General features: G+C 42.5%; 1 protein-coding gene across 1 annotated transcript in view; it reads right to left on the bottom strand.

Moving 5' to 3' along the window:
- Window positions 1-8,270: 8,270 nt before the first annotated feature.
- The window catches only part of LOC104616634 (putative RNA-binding protein Luc7-like 2), a 24,401-nt gene continuing 16,157 nt past the window's right edge, over window positions 8,271-16,514 (bottom strand). The window contains exons 6-9 of the mRNA XM_010281703.1: window positions 16,509-16,514; window positions 15,604-15,633; window positions 14,497-14,691; window positions 8,271-9,325 (exon numbers count right to left, since the gene is read on the bottom strand). The exon at window positions 16,509-16,514 is cut by the window's right edge and continues 95 nt beyond it. Coding sequence (XP_010280005.1) covers window positions 9,133-9,325; window positions 14,497-14,691; window positions 15,604-15,633; window positions 16,509-16,514 — 424 coding nt within the window. The 3' untranslated portion in view covers window positions 8,271-9,132. The remainder of the gene's footprint in view (window positions 9,326-14,496; window positions 14,692-15,603; window positions 15,634-16,508) is intronic.

Here is a 16,514-nt window from a genome sequence, read left to right as displayed (position 1 = left end):
TTTAGTTTTTGAACTAAAACAATGGGGGGAGTGGTGTATGGGAAAGACTAACTGAGAAAGACACGGGGAAAGTCCCGTCCTGTGTGAGCCGGTGGAGTCCCCCAGCCTGGGGAGAGGCTTCTCGGAGCAACTTTCAGCACAAAGGATGGCCACGCTGTATGCGGTCGCCACTGGGTCCCTCTGGGCGGGGATGGCCACCTCCAGCACATGGATTTCACGGTGCTACTCCCAGCAAATGTCTCTGGCCACGTACCCAGGAAAGGGCGGTAGTGCTGAAGCTCACTCGCTCCTGTGCTACGCAAAATGCGTCCAGCTGAGGGAGGCTGCTGCCCGCAGTGGGCACTGTGGTGGGCTCAGCTCAGCGTGGGCTTTCTACGGCACTGCCCTCATCCTGCCCTGTCGCACAGCCTGGGCCCCCCCTCAGTGGGAACCGAGTCCTGAACTACTTAATTGCTTTTCCTTGTATTCCTTAGGTGTGGTGAAATCATCAGCTAACAACGGCAAATAAGCACGTGCCATTTTGCTTCGGTGTAACGCAATAAACACAGAGAAAGTAGATGCGTCCTCTCATTTATAGCACGGAAAAGGCACTCGCGATGCACGGGAGTGGTGGCTGGTTACAGTGCACGGTTACTGGTGGTACTGGGAGGTTTACCAAAGCCAGCTCAAGCTCCCACTCAGGCGCCCATCACACTTGCAGTAATCAGGCTCCTCGGATGGTGGGAAGGGAAGCTTTTCACTTGACAACAAAACAACTTTGTAAACAGCTAAAAACGCAGAATTCTCTTTCATTCGATGCGTAGTTTTCCTCACCCATCCCATTTTTTTGGCAAAGGATGCTGAAATCCCAAAGTCCAGAAGATGAACGCTTGCCAGAGAGGGAGGATGGGGCAGACTGCTTTATTGGATTCGGTATTTTATTCAGCTCTGGGATAAGGGGAAGCATATTGTACAGCATCGCCAAGTATTGTAAGAAAAGAACAAGACTTGCAAAAAACTATTTATAGTCTCAAATCTCTTTGAGGGAGCACAAGTAGATAACACTCTGTAAAGCTTAAAATAATTTCCCCTTTTTATTTACTTGCTTTAATGCATGTTAAAAGCACTATTTGCCATGACAATGGTTAGTTGTAATGACGTGCTCGTCATTGCCATAGACACCTTGGGCTGTCAGGGGCCTGACAACACCGGCCGATGGTTTAAGGCTCTTGTGTTCCCTGCTCCTGTGATGGAGAGAGGCGTAGCAAAAGCAAAGCGTGTGAAACAAACCAAACTCTGGCTTAAGTAGAGATCAGTTATTTTTTAATATCCATTTAGGAAGCGGGGACACGTTAAAATTTAAAAATTTGTGTGATGTGAGTGGTTTAGGAGTACATGGCCATTATTTTTATGTTTACTTTAGATTTCAAAGGATGGAAGGAAGCTTCCCAAGAGAGCGTCGATTAGATGACATTTTGAGATTGAGAATACCTGAGCTGAGTTCCCAGTTTCCCAGTAGCCTCACTGCACAACCCTGCCTGACTTTCCTCATACCTCACTGTGCATCTGCAAAACAGCAAGATTCACATACCTGGGAGGCAAACCAAACACACTCTTTATTTACTGAACCAGTAAATACATGGTGCTACACCTACTGTATGCATTCTTAGGGATAACTTTGATCCTGTGAAGAGAAACCTAAGGGAAATGTCATACCTAAATGTGGCCGGAAGAGATTTCCTGTGGACCACCACTGGTGAGTGGGACCAAGGCCCTCACACCAAGCTGTATGGTTTTCACATATCCTGTGGGAGATCAGGTAGGTCTGGGTGAGATGACATAGCACGAGTTGTATGACAAGTGCCTGTGACAGGTTAAATCAGCTGAATGCCATGGAGTCATCTTTGTGTCTGACCTAAACCAGAACGGTGCAAACATATGGAAAATACTGAGAAAGGGGAAGAGGAGTGAGATGGAGCTCATGGAGGAAGTTTATCCCCTCAGCTAATAGAATCAAAGTGCTTGTGATGTTGCTGGAGAAAAAAAAGCATCCCCACAAGCAAAACGACCTTGTAGAGACAACCACTTTACTGATTCAAAATATTACCTAAACACTGTAAAAACACATATGTACTTAAATTCAGTTCATTGACTTAGTTGAGTGAACTCAGACATTCCAATGGGGGCAGCCTTGGGAAAGAACAAGGAATAGAAAATAAAGTAACACAAGCAAAGAGATAAGAGAAATTTAACTTGAAAAACTTCAGTCACTGTGGTGACAAAGCAGAAACTTACCTGGAGGAAGGTCCACTTGCAAGGCATCGCTGTGCAAATAAAAATCAATATTGGGATAAAATCCAAGAGTCCAGTGGTGTGCGACAGTATCACCAAATCACTCAGAGCCAAGAGCTATGAATATACAACAGCAATTTGAAATGAGAGGGGGTGTTTTGCAGAAGTAGCTGCAAGAACCTAGCTGTCGAGGCACGTCAGCCTAATGATTTTCTTGCTAGAGAGTCTGAGCCAAGCAGCCTTCCCGCCCCTGCCTGGAGCACGGACAGTAGAGAGGCTCAGCAAGGTCAACAAGGCGGTGAGGTCATCTCAGATATTCCGGGGCTGCCCAGAGAGGGGACTAGAGACCTTGCAGAGCATTTGGGTAAGCTTTTAGGAAATCCTTCTAGCAGGGTCCAGAGGAAAACCTTCCCTCGCACCCACTCTTCCTACTGGAAGGTCAGTTGTGTTATTGGTGGTTGAAGTGAAGGGCTGCTTGAGCTCCTTTGCTGTAGAGCTGTGGGCGTAGGTATAGATATAGTCCTCAGAGGTGTTGCTGAAAGAGTAAAGGCTTTTTCTAGATGCTGTTTAAAACACCTAGTGACAGGTAGAAGGTGGTGAGGATACGGCCCAGATGGGAACATGCTGGGAGCAGCAATGTTTCTACCCTGGGCTCAGTGCCAGGGCCGTCGCTTCTGTTAGAGCTGGAGAGGAGCAGGAGAGTCCAGTTAGACCTTTAATTCACCTTCCTGGTTAAACAGAAAGTACCACAAAGCTTGTAATGGCACAATGTGCAATGAGAAAGGATTGCTCCCTACAGAAGAACATACTGAGATACAACAAGTGAATTGTAACTCCTGAATTGGCACTAGGAGCCAGTGGTCCCAGGAAGAAAAGTTAGACCAGCCACCAAATTCAAATGCCCATCCATCAGGTGTGGTGCTCAGGCCTCTCATAAAAGCACAGGTGTGACTTACGTTGCAAATCAAACCAAAAAATCTCCCAGACCTATTCTAACCTTCTCAGTTTTCAACATTGCAAAAATCTCTCTTTTCTTTTTTTCGTAACAATGTCCTGCTTTAGGCAAGGGGGATGTTAGTGAAGATGCCTTCCTTTCTTTACCTTTGCTAAAGCTAACACTGAGTTAATGAATATTTGTAATTAGAATATCACTGAGGCTCAGTTAATCTTATATGCCACACCAGGGTGCTTTTGGCTTATGCAGCAGAGGGAGTTTGAGCCAGCTTGGGGCATGGTTATACTGGTCAGATTGCACATGGTCAGTATCAAAGCCTAAGACACATGGCAGTGATTTTTTTTCCTGCTGTGAGCCAGCAGCATTCTAGAATGAATCATTTCCTTACTCAGCGGGCAGTAGAAATAGCAGCCCCGTTGTACTGCAAGAACGTTTGGTATGCTTGCCTTGGAGAGCCCAGGCTTCTGCTTCTGATGTCCCTGGAAGCACTTCCCCAGGAGGAAGCACTGCCGTGGTGTCTCTCCCACAGGCACCAACATGGTGCTTCACCTCCTCCCCGCACAACCACGTGGGAGCAGACAGATTGGGGACACGCTGCTGGTGATGGTGGTGCAGCTGACCTCCACCCAGCCTCCCCAAGGTGTCCACCAAGGGCACCTGGCAGCCGCTGACCACCGCCAGCAGGCAGCGCGGGCTGATCCCAACATTGCGCTGAAACTTCCCACAAGCATGGGCCACCAGCAGAGCTTTGTATGGGGTCACAAGCAGAGGCAGGATTTTAGGACAAGGAAGACGATAGCTGGGCAACATTGGAGCTGATACCTGGATTATGGTCCCACCCTCCATCAAGGCAGCAGTTGCCCTCGCCTGTTGGAAATCAGCAGTTCTTTACTCCCTTTGCAATCCAGTTTGAGCTTAGGAAGGTGGCAGCACTTTCGTAAGTTACAGTAGTTCGATGCAAAGTCCCCAACCCCGTTATCACCTTCTAGTGATGGAAACGCAGAGGCTCGAGCAGGACTTTGATGCTGGGGGTGCCTGACGGCTGGTGCTGTGAGTCTGCATCCCCGCTGAGCCCGCCCCAGGAACAATTTCTAACCTTTGTGCTCCTAACTGCGCATCACCACCAAATCTTTACAGCAGCCAGCATCTGCCAGATCATCTCAGCCTGGGCAAGGGCTGTAGAGCCACAGCAGTTTCTGCTGTCCCTCAGGCCCTTTTCTACCTTGCCCGTGGCCAGCCCTGCTTTGTTACAGCTGATCCGCACTCCCCGCTGCTGCATTTCCTAGGACACGGCATGCCTGCAGTGCCCTGCACAGCACCTCCGACAGCCTGGGGAAGCGGTTTGGGACATGGTTACCCCAGCAGCAGGTCGTGAAAAGCCAGAGCCAGGAGAGACAAGTCATGAGAGAATTTTCTAATTGCCTGCTGACTGTCCATTATGTGCCTGCAGAAGGGAAAGTGGGGATAAAGAGGGGAGCCTGGGGTAGAGACAAACATTTCTTCCTCTCTTCCTTTGTATTTCCAGCTGCTGATACGACTCCTGCCCAGCAGTCCACTGCTTCCCAGTTTTGCAGGCTGCAGCAAAAGTCACATCTCCAGGTCTTAGTGAAGAGAAGAATTAAAGAATTGCATCAGCAGTAACAGTGCAAGAATTTAAGAAGCAAGGAGAAAAAAAATGATCAAAGCAAAAAACAGGGAATGAGAACCATACAGGGCTAAATGAAGATCGTATTAGCACTTTTTATAAGGCACTGCCTCAGGAGAAATTAACCTCTACTGTTTGCTGAACAAAGGACGATTATACGGAGTTCTACATTTGAAATGTGGGGCACAGAATAGTAAACCAGGGGGGTTATCAGGTGCTGCAGACCCTTACACAACGCGCTGCACACTGCCATCACCTCTGGTGCATTGCTCATTCTGTATTTATACTTCTTTTAATGCTGACTGCAACTGCAGTCTGCTTGGATCCCTAACAGCCATGGAGGAGACAGCACACGCTTCTCACAGAGTCACCTTCAGCATCGCAACAAGATGCTTCTGCGGTGCTGAAGTTGCTGTAGCTGAAGCCATTTGTTTGGAGGCACCCACCCATGCCTTCAGCTGTCTTGCATTGGCCCTGGGTGCCTTAAACCAAGTTGCTGTCATTCTCCCTTCAACTAAATAGATAATCCCAGCCCCAAGGGAATGTCAAAAAAAGAGTCATCCATTTGCTTTGGCTTAGAGCATTGGTTCATGTGTTTTCTCCTGCTGCTCTTGGGGGAGGATGGAAGGCGCCTCAAAGGCAATGACTGGTGCAAGACAGGTTGGGCAGACGGATGGGCTCCAGGGCTGGGGTTTGCGTTGTAGCAACAGGAGGATAAATCCCGGATTCGCTACCTGATGGAAGGCAGGAGGACAGATGGGAACAGCCTCCTCTGCCAGCTTCATTGGCCAGTTTGATGCTGGGTACTGCGATATGGCTGCACTAGGCCAAGTATCTCTTGCTTGGAAATGTCACTGCTTCACTGTATGGTTCCTTCTGCTCCACGCACGTTCAAGAGGACCTAGTTTCTGGTAACGTGCCATCCTCTAGCTGCTTACCATCTTCATGCTCTTCTGTTTTACACTCTTCCCTGACTAATCCAGAGCGAGAGCTTTCTGAGATACAGGAGTGATACCTGCAGGCTCACTGCATTTCAAACACTTCACTCGTTTCGCTCCGTTTGTACACCTGCAGTCTGACAAGTATCGCTATGGGGCTATAACTGTATCAGCAAAATTTCAGAGAGATGCTCGGCTACAGCATCCTTAGGCTCACTCAGGCGCTCCCTTCCCTTCCCAGGCTGCAGTAAGCCTCCTCGCAGGGAAGCTGTCTTCCTCAAACAGGAAAGGCCTCGAGCACTCTCAGCACTCAGGCCCTCTCAAGGGCCTGCAGACCCACGAGATCTCTTACCGATGAGGTAGCAGCAGTACAGCTCACTACACAGATCCTTGCACAGCGGCATCCCCCATGGCTCTCCTGTGGGTCTAGCACCCTGCCTCCGGCACCCTCAATCTCGTAAGAATTGATGGCCAAACAAGCAACTGAAGGGAGAAAAGCTGCACAAACAAGGGCGGGAAGCTGTAATAGTGCGGGCAGCCAGTACATCCATGTCTGTAGGACTTACTTGATCTGGGTTAGCAGGTTGAGTGGCTCAATCTTCTGAATAATCTCTTCATTGTATTTATCACCCAGCTCAAGACGAGAAGTCAGATTTAATAATTGCTAAACCACTTACTGAAGTCCAGGAAATTAGAGACCACAAGTAAGGAAGCCCAAACAACTTGATGGGTGTCAAAGCTTTTTCCCTTATCTGATGCAGCAGAGATTTGTTTCCCCAAGATCCCTTTCATAATCATTTTGACCAAACTAATGAGTGTCAATACCACTCTTCAGCTGCCCAGCAGGAAATACACAGGTGAGGAACACCTCACAGTTTAACCCTCCTGGAAATTAAGGTAGCTGGTTCTGATGAAAAGGGGGAAAAAGGTGCTTACTTACTCAGGCACAACTAATAAAGCAGTCTCCCTTACTGACTGATGTTCCAGGTCTCTTGCTTCAGAAGCGTTTCATCAATTGCCTCAATTCAGTTCTCTTCCTAACTACACTCCAGTCCATTTCAGACAGGAGGCATGTATTTCCACATGTAATTCAGATTATTTTATCAGGATACCAGAGGTAAGACTTACCTTCTCTCTGTTTAACATTGGTGTGCTGCTTGGATACTATGAAGCTCACCACCCCATGAAAACCTATAAGGCAGGCCTAAATCCAATCACCCCTTCGTAATTGAATTTAAAAGCCATTTGTAAAATCAATGGCATATTATCCAGAATTTGCTAGTAAGGAGTCTAAGCAGGTTGTCATAGGATGCAAATTCCCACCCCACCTCCAGCCGCCTCGTACAATACAAAATTTCTAGTTGCTGGCTGTAGGGGGAAACAGGTCCTTAGTATTTCTGGAGTATTTTTATTCCAGAAAGGAGTTCCAAAGGAGTTAACAATCCACTCACTGGCAATTCTGCTATGCAAGATGCAGCTAGAAATGACTGTTCACCTTTTGTCACACCACTAGAATTCCATTAACAAAGGTGTGACAATAGATGGTAGCAAGCACTTACACAGCGTGCTCATACCAGAGGGACAAACACTGGTAACTTACATTCATCACGCAGTGAATCGTAAGACATTCCCAGGAAGGAAACTCATGTTCAGATTTCAAATGGGTAAATTAAGAAAGTGTTAAGTAGTTAGCCATCATTATTACAGTATTTCTTTAGGAGCTTAAAACATCATGAATTCAAAGAGGAGGGTATGTGCTACGCTGGATACAAGTCCTTGCTGAGATGTAAAGGTTCTGTTCTAGCTTTCACTGCCAGCCAAAATACTGCTCCATTATCTACTGTATTAGAATTATCACCCATGTGTTCTGACCACACTGAAGAGACTACAGAAGAGATACTGAGGAAAAATACACACACTGAATTTATAGCGATATTATATGCCCATGATCAGCTGGCCTACAGAGGCACTTAGACTAGGGAGATACAGAGGAGCGTCTGCAGAACCTGCTGAAAATGCCCCCCCCCAAATCATTATAAACGTTGCTCTTATGCATCACTGTTAAGTAACTCCGTGGTGCAATCTCAAGGAGGAGAGCTTCCCAATCTCTAAATTCTTCTATGTGAGGGTAGGGCATATTTTAGTAATTTATAAGCCCCAAAGCACTTTCAGTCTGACAGAACTAACAGCAACCCCTTTATGGTAAGGCAGCTTGCACCTAAATGAAATACTGCTTTTTGAAATGGAAGTCTTTAAGGAGTTAGTGGTTTTGCCATGACCATTATGGATTCCACACACTGAAGATCTTAGGAGTCAGGAATGTAACCAGAAAGACCGCTTCACCTAGAGTGCCTGTGAACGTTAAAAACTTTTACTAACCAAATGTTAGTTTTTAAATGACTGAACTGCTAAGTAACCACTTTAAGAGACCAGTATATCCTTCTTAAGTTATTGGACAATGTTTCCTTTTTTTTTTTTTTTATTTTTTTGTTCTTAATTTTTGTTTGTTGTTGCTGGTTTTTTGTTTGTTTTCAATACAATTAAGGATGTGCCATTTACACCCCACAAGAAAAAGCAGAAAGAGTCCTTATGGAAAAAAACAAATATATTGAACACATACCAATCAAATGGTACAGATATGGGACTGGCTTTGATTTCAAAATTTAAGTAGAAATAAAAAAAGATGTAATGCAACAGCTGTTCAATTTCCAAGTCTAAATAGGCACTGTAAAAAGACATTTTCGCTTTCTCCAGCACACATTCCTGTCTAAATGCTCCCACTGTAATCAACTCCTAGGTTCCCAAACAAAAAAAAAAAAAATCACTGGGAACGTAACCTTAGAGTAAAAGTTAATATCCATCCATCCACCCACCCTCTTACAAAAAAGCAAACAAAAAAAAAAATTTCCCCCCAATACAACCTTTCAATGCTGCTGTTTTGACTGGAGCAGAATTGGAGAATTTATAAAGGTTCAAAAGCACCCAAGGCAAGTAGTACAATATAATTTGTTCACTAACTTGTATTGGAAAGTAGATTAAAAACATTGATATCTGCATCTTGGTACATAAAACTGTTGTCCTGAATAAAGAGAAATCTTTCAGAAAAGTTTTACAACTTGGTGGAAGTCCAGGACCCAGCTTTAGGCATCATTAATTGATGGGGTTTAATTCTGACTTGGTTATAACCACTTTTATATACTGTACATCTACCCTAGTTGGATCAGTGTCTGGAACTGCTCACTGGTGTCCCTCTGAACAACTGTAAACTAAACCATAGTATGCAACTCCATAGGAAGCTAGAGATCGGGTGAATATACAGCCAGTTATATCTCCCCTGCTTCACGCTCTTCGGAGCTCCTTGGGTCTTCTGATCGACCATTAGCACTTTCGTAAGAACGTTTCTTGTCTTTGAAATCTCGTGGTGACCTCTCTCTTGAGCTTCTATCTTTATCACGTGATGTCCTATCACGATCCCTTGAACGCTCTTTGTCTCTGGAAGATCTTTCTTTTGAGGACCTGAAAAGTGCAGTAAAGTTGAGAATTCAAAGTTAGTCACAAATCTGTAGCCATCAAACAGCATTTTGATTTAATGTTTTTCTTCTTTTTCCAAACTACTTTAGATTTATATACATACAAGTGTAGGAGAAGACATCAGAAATCATTCTACTTTTCTCTCTTACCTACTTCCAATTTCATAAGACAAATATTGATAAAGGCAGAATTTAATCTGCATTTATTACAGAGCCCAGATTAAGGTCAATCTGCTTCACTTTTATTTTCAACCTCTGCCCTCATGCTTGCATTAACAGAAGTTTAACTGAAATTTCTCATCTGTAGTCTCTGGCTTAAGAATGTCTAGCCTCTCTCAGACATATAAATCACAAACTTAAAAAAAGTGTTTCAAAATGGGAATTTGATTAAAAGCAGGGGGGAAATTAACTTGTGTAATTCTGGAATGAGGGTATTACATGCCAAATAAAAAAACAAATCTGTAATCTGTGCTACAGTTAGGTTTTGTTAGAAGAATTATCCTTTGTGTGTTTTTGCAGTGTTAGGGTGGTATTATTTTAAGATATTTGGTAATAGGCATCTCCAAAACCTTTACAGTGGAGCCAGAAAAAAAGCTGTTCTGTTAAACAAGCCACATAGTTTTAAAATAAATGAACTGCCTGTACTAGAAAAAAAGTGGATTAGACATCCTCCTTTATATTCCCTCACGGAGTCCACCTAAGCCTGTTGTTGAAAAACATCACATTCCTTTTAATATGTAGTGCAATCATAAAAGAATCCAATATGTACTTTCACAGAGAAATCTTAACAGCATGCTATAAAGCTAGCCACTGATTTCTTAGTCAAAAAATCTGGTGTACTGGACAGTGAGATTGTACTCCCTCCACATTCAGAAAGTTACTGTCATCACCTCAAAGCTTCAAAACTGAAGTCTGCAAAATGCTCCTGCACTAATTCCCTTTTATAACCTTACAAAGAAGTAACGATTCATTTTAGTTTTCCCTACAATGTAGTGTTTTGCAAGACTTAGTATTTGTAAACACTGAGATTCACAGGCATTACTCCTATTCCACAAACTACATGTCAAATAAGAAAAGGAGCTACATAACAAACAAGAAGCTAATACTGGAGTTAGTACTGCTGTTTCACAAGTATTTTGTGCTGCAAGTCCCCTGCAGAAGTAACAATGCTTCCACACTGGTCGACTCAAGTTAACTCTAGTAATTAGTCCTGGAATAGGCAGACAGGATGTGATGCCATCCACAGCTTTGGCTTTTTATTCCATGCATTTTTGCGGGAATGCAAGATGCATTCGTCCAGCCATCCCATCTCTCTACAGGTGAGTCTCTAATTGGCTGACAAGAAGGAAGACTGGCTTTAATGAATTGCGGCATAGTGATGGGAAAGCTTATACAATTGCTTTAGCAAGCAGTATTACTACCAGAAGACTTAGAACTGAAGTACCATTCCTGCCTTTCTCAGGGGCAAGGTATAGCCTTTAGAATCAGAATCCCTCCCAGACTTACATTACCCAGAATGCTTAGAAAGCATATTTCTTAACTGATCAAGTGGATTCTGCAGCAGAAACCACCCCCTTCACCAGGTATGCGGGCAGCATCCACACTGTCATGCTCACCAACTATGAACTGTGTTATAATAAGTGATAATGGTTCCAGGACAGTATCTGTGGGTGCCCGCATTGGGTCTGAGGACAAAAAAAAAATAATCCTAAGTAGCCTTGGACAAAAATCTTAGAGCAGGCAGTCAGATCTAGGAAAGCAGGGAAAGATGCAGCTACAGTTTCAAACCTTCAAAGATCTGTCTCACCCAGCTTTAAATGTCTGCAGTGTAGACATCTAAGCTAGTCATCCAGATTTCCTTAAGTCAGCAGAAGAAAGAGACACTAAGGCAGGATATGTCTCATCTTAAAACAAACACAAAACGATGTCACATGAGTCTGTAATAAGACTCGTGAGATTTCCACCTTAGTCATCTAAAGACAGGGCAAATGAACCCCTCATCTCATTCAGGTACTCTTATTTGTCCATACAATGTCTGTATGAGAGTACATTAGCCCTTGTCACATGAATTCTTGCAAGTGAGCCCAAGCATATTAACACAATCACCTCTCAATTTACCCTAATTAGGTCTGCTGTCATCATTGCTTTTATCATGGAGTACACATCTCATCATCTAACAGCAGTCACTTTCTTATTGCAAATCAAAAAGCAGAAATCATTTTGTTTCTAATGAGAGGAAAGAGAATTCATTTTAGTTATTTGTAATTTACAGATGTAACAGCAAGGAAAAAGAGGACTTTATTTAAACCTGCTCTTGATAAACGTAATCCAACCCCAGGCTTGGGTTAGACCTAGGGCTCCTATTACCTTAGGCACGTTGCTGTTATTACCAGATGGGTTATCGTTATCCAGATACTTTGTGTATGTTCAGTTGTGCCCACAGAGTGTGGAGGTCTGTGCCTTATATCGATAAATTTGAAACTAGATGCCAGCTATCAAGAGATTTAAATCTACCTACCTGTTCATAGGGGGAATGATGATACAGATTAAAGAAAATGTGTTTGTCAAAGAAATGTACGTATTTGTAGGATTTCCTCAACTATAGCACATAATAAACATCCCTTTACTTTCAGAATGAAGAACTATCTGAGAGGGGGAAGCTTTTCATTTTATGTGAAAGGCTTTTTGGAAAATACTTTCTGAAGCGTGGACAGGAAAACCTGCACGGTTTGCTGCAAATAGCACCCAGCATACGTTTGCCTGTAATAACATTGTTACACAGAAAAAAATAGGAAAATTACTTCCACGAAAGTACATTAAGAGTTTCTCCAGTAAGGAGTCTAATTGTCTATTATGTTTACATGTTGAAGCCATAATGGATGCAATCAAAACTGAAAAAAACCCAGACACATGAATAGCCTTTACAGTAGGATTCAGCAGCCTACAATAACTGTGTTTTATGGTACTTTCATCAAGCCCAAAAATCACACTGAAAGCTTCAGGTTAATATAAAAAGATGCAACTATTCCCACATAGCAACCACAACTCCACACTTCTCTTAAAGCTCTAGAATTAAGTGGCTCCACGTGCTGCCCCACCACTGCAGCTTTCTGTTGCTTCTGGTGTCACACTGCTCTTCTGTCAAGAGTTTGGCAAGAGCTTCATGTTCCCCACATCTGAATTTATTTGGTTATTCAAAACCAAAAGGCTATGACTCCTTCCTGAAGAAGTTAACTTGCTGGAATGAGTCTTTTATTTCCCAGAGTATTCTTGGCCAGAATTCCTTGGACAACTCGATATTTAAGCTTAAGGAAGACTAGCTTGAATAAAAGGATTTCATATAAAGATTTTAAGAAATTCCGCTCTGCGTGCCGCCTCCCCCCCCCCCCCCCCCCCTGGGTCCGCCCCCCCCCCCCCCCCCAAAAAAAAGGTTTTGGCAATGAGTACTTTCTGGGACTAGAAAAAGAGTTCTTAGGAGACAAGGAAGTATAATACATTTGAGCCTGCAAGTTCAGGTTTATTTTGGATTCTGGCATCAACAGTGGTATGGTGTTCAATAGAAAAACTCCCACATTCATTTGAAAAGCAGCTCTAATGGGTAGAAGGGCATCTCTATAAAGGAGGTATCCAGCCTGGCTGCAAGTTCAATAGCTATCCTGGTCCCAGTGCAGCAAGATCATAGCTGTAAAGATTCTTTAGTCTCCTGAAAACATGATACACATACTTTAAGAGCAAAAATTTTGCTTGACCACAGAGAAGTAAGAGGTATGAACAACCAATCAGTATCGTTTCCTTCGAAGGACTGAAATTGAGTCTTGCAAGGCTGGACTTCAAAGCTGAAGAATTAAAGGCAATCTGAGCATAATGCACATTGGTTCATCCAAGTTAACAAAATGTGTTGATTCACAGGAAAATATCTATTTTAAAACTGAAAAATTGTAAGTTTGAAGATTTGCTAATCTGCCATTGTGAATCCCTTGAAGAGGCAGGCTCTTTAAGATAACTGTGATGACAGGCTATAATCAATATGGAAATTGCCAAGTCTGAAATGTTGACTTCAGGACACTAAAGAATACCCTGAAGAATTTAAATACCAGACACTACTGATTATATCAACTAGACTGCTGAACATTTAAGTTTTAACCATCTGCAACAAAAAGAAGGAAACAAAAGACTTGGACCAACCCTGTCTTCTATGCTGTCTTATAGAGCACAATGGGACTACAGCCACTTACCTATTCCAGGAAGAAAAGCTTATTTTGGGGTCAAAGAGGCCATGAGATACCTGAACATATTCACCACATATTCTCCATCCTTGGGGATTTAACTCCTAAAATAATTTGAATTATAAACTTTGCATGTGCAGCCACTTCAAAACAAGATCTTTTATCCTTTTGCAAGTCAACAGTCTGTCAGAGTTTTAAGACTGGGCATCCTGTCCACTGTACTGCACTCAAATCTACGCCGTAGTGGCTGACCTATACAATAAAGGAATCCTGGTTACAAGTAGACCTCACTACCAGATACTTATTTGTGCAGTTCCCACACTTTTCTACATTATGTTTACCTCACTCATCTAAAATAAGCCAGCAAATCCTCAGGAGCAGACAGCAATTGAGTCATTCAAAAGCAACAGCCCCACATTGCTCTGCAGTAATCCTTCCATGAGGGCTTGAGCCACTTTCCTCGCAAAGCAACATCTTCAGGTGCAATGCAACAAGTTTATTTTCATGCATATCTAAACTTGTTTTTATCTGGCACAGGACACAACAGATGGCCTCCAGTGCTGGGAACAAGAGCCCAAGGGACAAGGCAAATGCATGACATTAAGATGACTGCTGATATCTCTGGGTTTAAATGGAGATCAACCGTTTCACTTTCTACACTGCAGGAAGCTGATAGTGTTATCAACTTGACACCAATACCTCCTATCACTCTTCCAAAACAGAAATAATACATAAGCCTATTATTTTTATTTAAAAAAAAAACCCCAACAGTACTGTATGTCAAATCATAAATATGCTAAAGGTGTAACTGAAATCTGAGACAGTCTCAAAATGTGTTTAAATTACCAAGTGCTAAACGTAAACTTAATCTGATGCAAAAATTTTCATCATGCATCTAGGAAACGCCATTTGTTTCCAGGCCAACATTTACCTCTTTTTGGAGCTGCGTTCTCGGCTTCTCTCCCTGGAACTATGCCTGCTTCTATGGTGGCTGCGACTCCGGCTGCGGCTGTTAGAGCGAGACCTGTGACGATGGCGTTTCTCACGGGATTTGGAGCGAGTTCTTCTCTTTCGTTCCCGGGATGCTGAGCGAGACCGATGTCTGCGGCGATCTCGGGACCTAGATCTATGAACACAAAGGACTTAAACCAGACACTGCATTCACCTAGCTATTCTACCAGTGAACTCTGAATATTATGCACTCTATGAATAAGCCAATCTGTACAGAGTAGTTAGCAGTGTTAAGAACTATTGCATTGTCCTATCACAGGCAAACAGAGAGGGGAAAGCAACATTAGAAATGCTACAAACTCCTTTGTGACTAATGCAATTTTACAGTTAATTCATGACTGTAAATATGGTTACAGCATAGCCAATTCAGGCTTCTGAAAGGAATTAAAAATATGGAAAATACCTACTTCTTAAAGTTGTAAAATCTTGTCTTTAACAGGCAAAGTTGTAGAACTTCGCAATGTAGTGACAAGGATTATCTGCCAGAACCTACATATGTATGTTCTCAGGGAAAAAGGACTATATCCTTCCCCGTAGTTACTACAATAAAACTAGTCTGAAGGTTCTAAACACCATACAAAGTTTACCATTAGTTTCTCCCCACCCCCCCCATCACTTTGCAATACCTCACTGGTGACCTTCAACTGTGTTCGTGAGGAAGAAAACTTGTACTAATGATGGGCCATCTGTTGAAAGTTAACCTGGCATTTAGGATTTTAATAACATGAATTTTCACCACAAGGTATTAACCACAAGTTTCTGTTTAGGAGAAAGAGCAATTCTCTGTGTTCTAAGCATTATTTGGGACAAAAAGTTGCATTGTAGTAGCCACAAAACAGACATACATGTATAAACTCAGTAGCATGGTGACAAATACTGTATATACACACAGATATGACTATGTAACAGAATGCTTTTTCTGTAAAGACAGACATCTGAAACTAATAGTGCTAGACAAACTTATAATGTTCCAGCTTGTGAAAGGCTGGCTTCACTGATGGTACTCCTTGTCTGCAGATTTATATACCTTTTGGCATGCTTGCTGTGGGATCTGGACCTGAAAAAAATGGAAAATAGTAATTCAATTTTTCTTACAGAATCTTATAATCAAATAAAGTAAAATTTAGTAATAACAAACCAAACTAGTTGTTGTGTTACTGTATTTCTTATTTTACTAACAATTATTTAAAGACCTTTTATTTGATCTTAACATCTTTGTAACATAATTACCAGGAAACGCATACCTCTGACAACTGTTTTGTATTTGTTGGGGTTTTTTATTAATTTTTGAGCCCGCCATACTACAAACTCAAAAGAATATACAATCTGCTTTTTTATTCCCACCCCTCCCACAGAAAAAGCTTACAGTTCAAGTCAGTACTCCCTTATTTCTTGGGAGGCACATATTACCACACTGCAACAGATTTCAAAGTTTACATTGTTAAATTCTGCAGCTGAGATGTCAAGAGAACTGCAGTTCAGATTCCAATCCACTCTAGCCCCACAAGGCCTTGAAGCAACTATTTCATAGAAGAACAGGGAATTACTTTCCTCAGTCGTACATTCAACTACTTCCAACAAGGAAAACTTCTAACATCTATAAAGAAAATATCTAACAGATCTTAGAAACTCACATGTGTGCAAGCTCACATCTGTCAGGTCTCAAAACAAGGTACACACCTGAAAATTATCTCATTTAAAAGCCATTTTTTCAATTATGTAGAGACACTTCTATCTGTAGCTTTTAAAAAGTCTTTCTATGAAAACAATTCAGGTCTTAAGAATCAGACATGAAACTCACTATCAATCCTTGTAAGTTTCCAAGGAATGCAGACTATTCTGATTCTGCACATTTAAAAATGTGTATGAACTACATCACAGTTTTTCCATTAAACTTAAATAGGTCATTATGTATATGCAATTAAACTTTACCTCCTT

The sequence above is a fragment of the Phaethon lepturus genome, unplaced genomic scaffold, assembly GCF_000687285.1.
Source record: "Phaethon lepturus isolate BGI_N335 unplaced genomic scaffold, ASM68728v1 scaffold43892, whole genome shotgun sequence".
In the NCBI taxonomy this organism is placed as follows: Eukaryota; Metazoa; Chordata; class Aves; order Phaethontiformes; family Phaethontidae; genus Phaethon; species Phaethon lepturus.
This window is presented reverse-complemented; position numbering and strand designations above follow the sequence as displayed.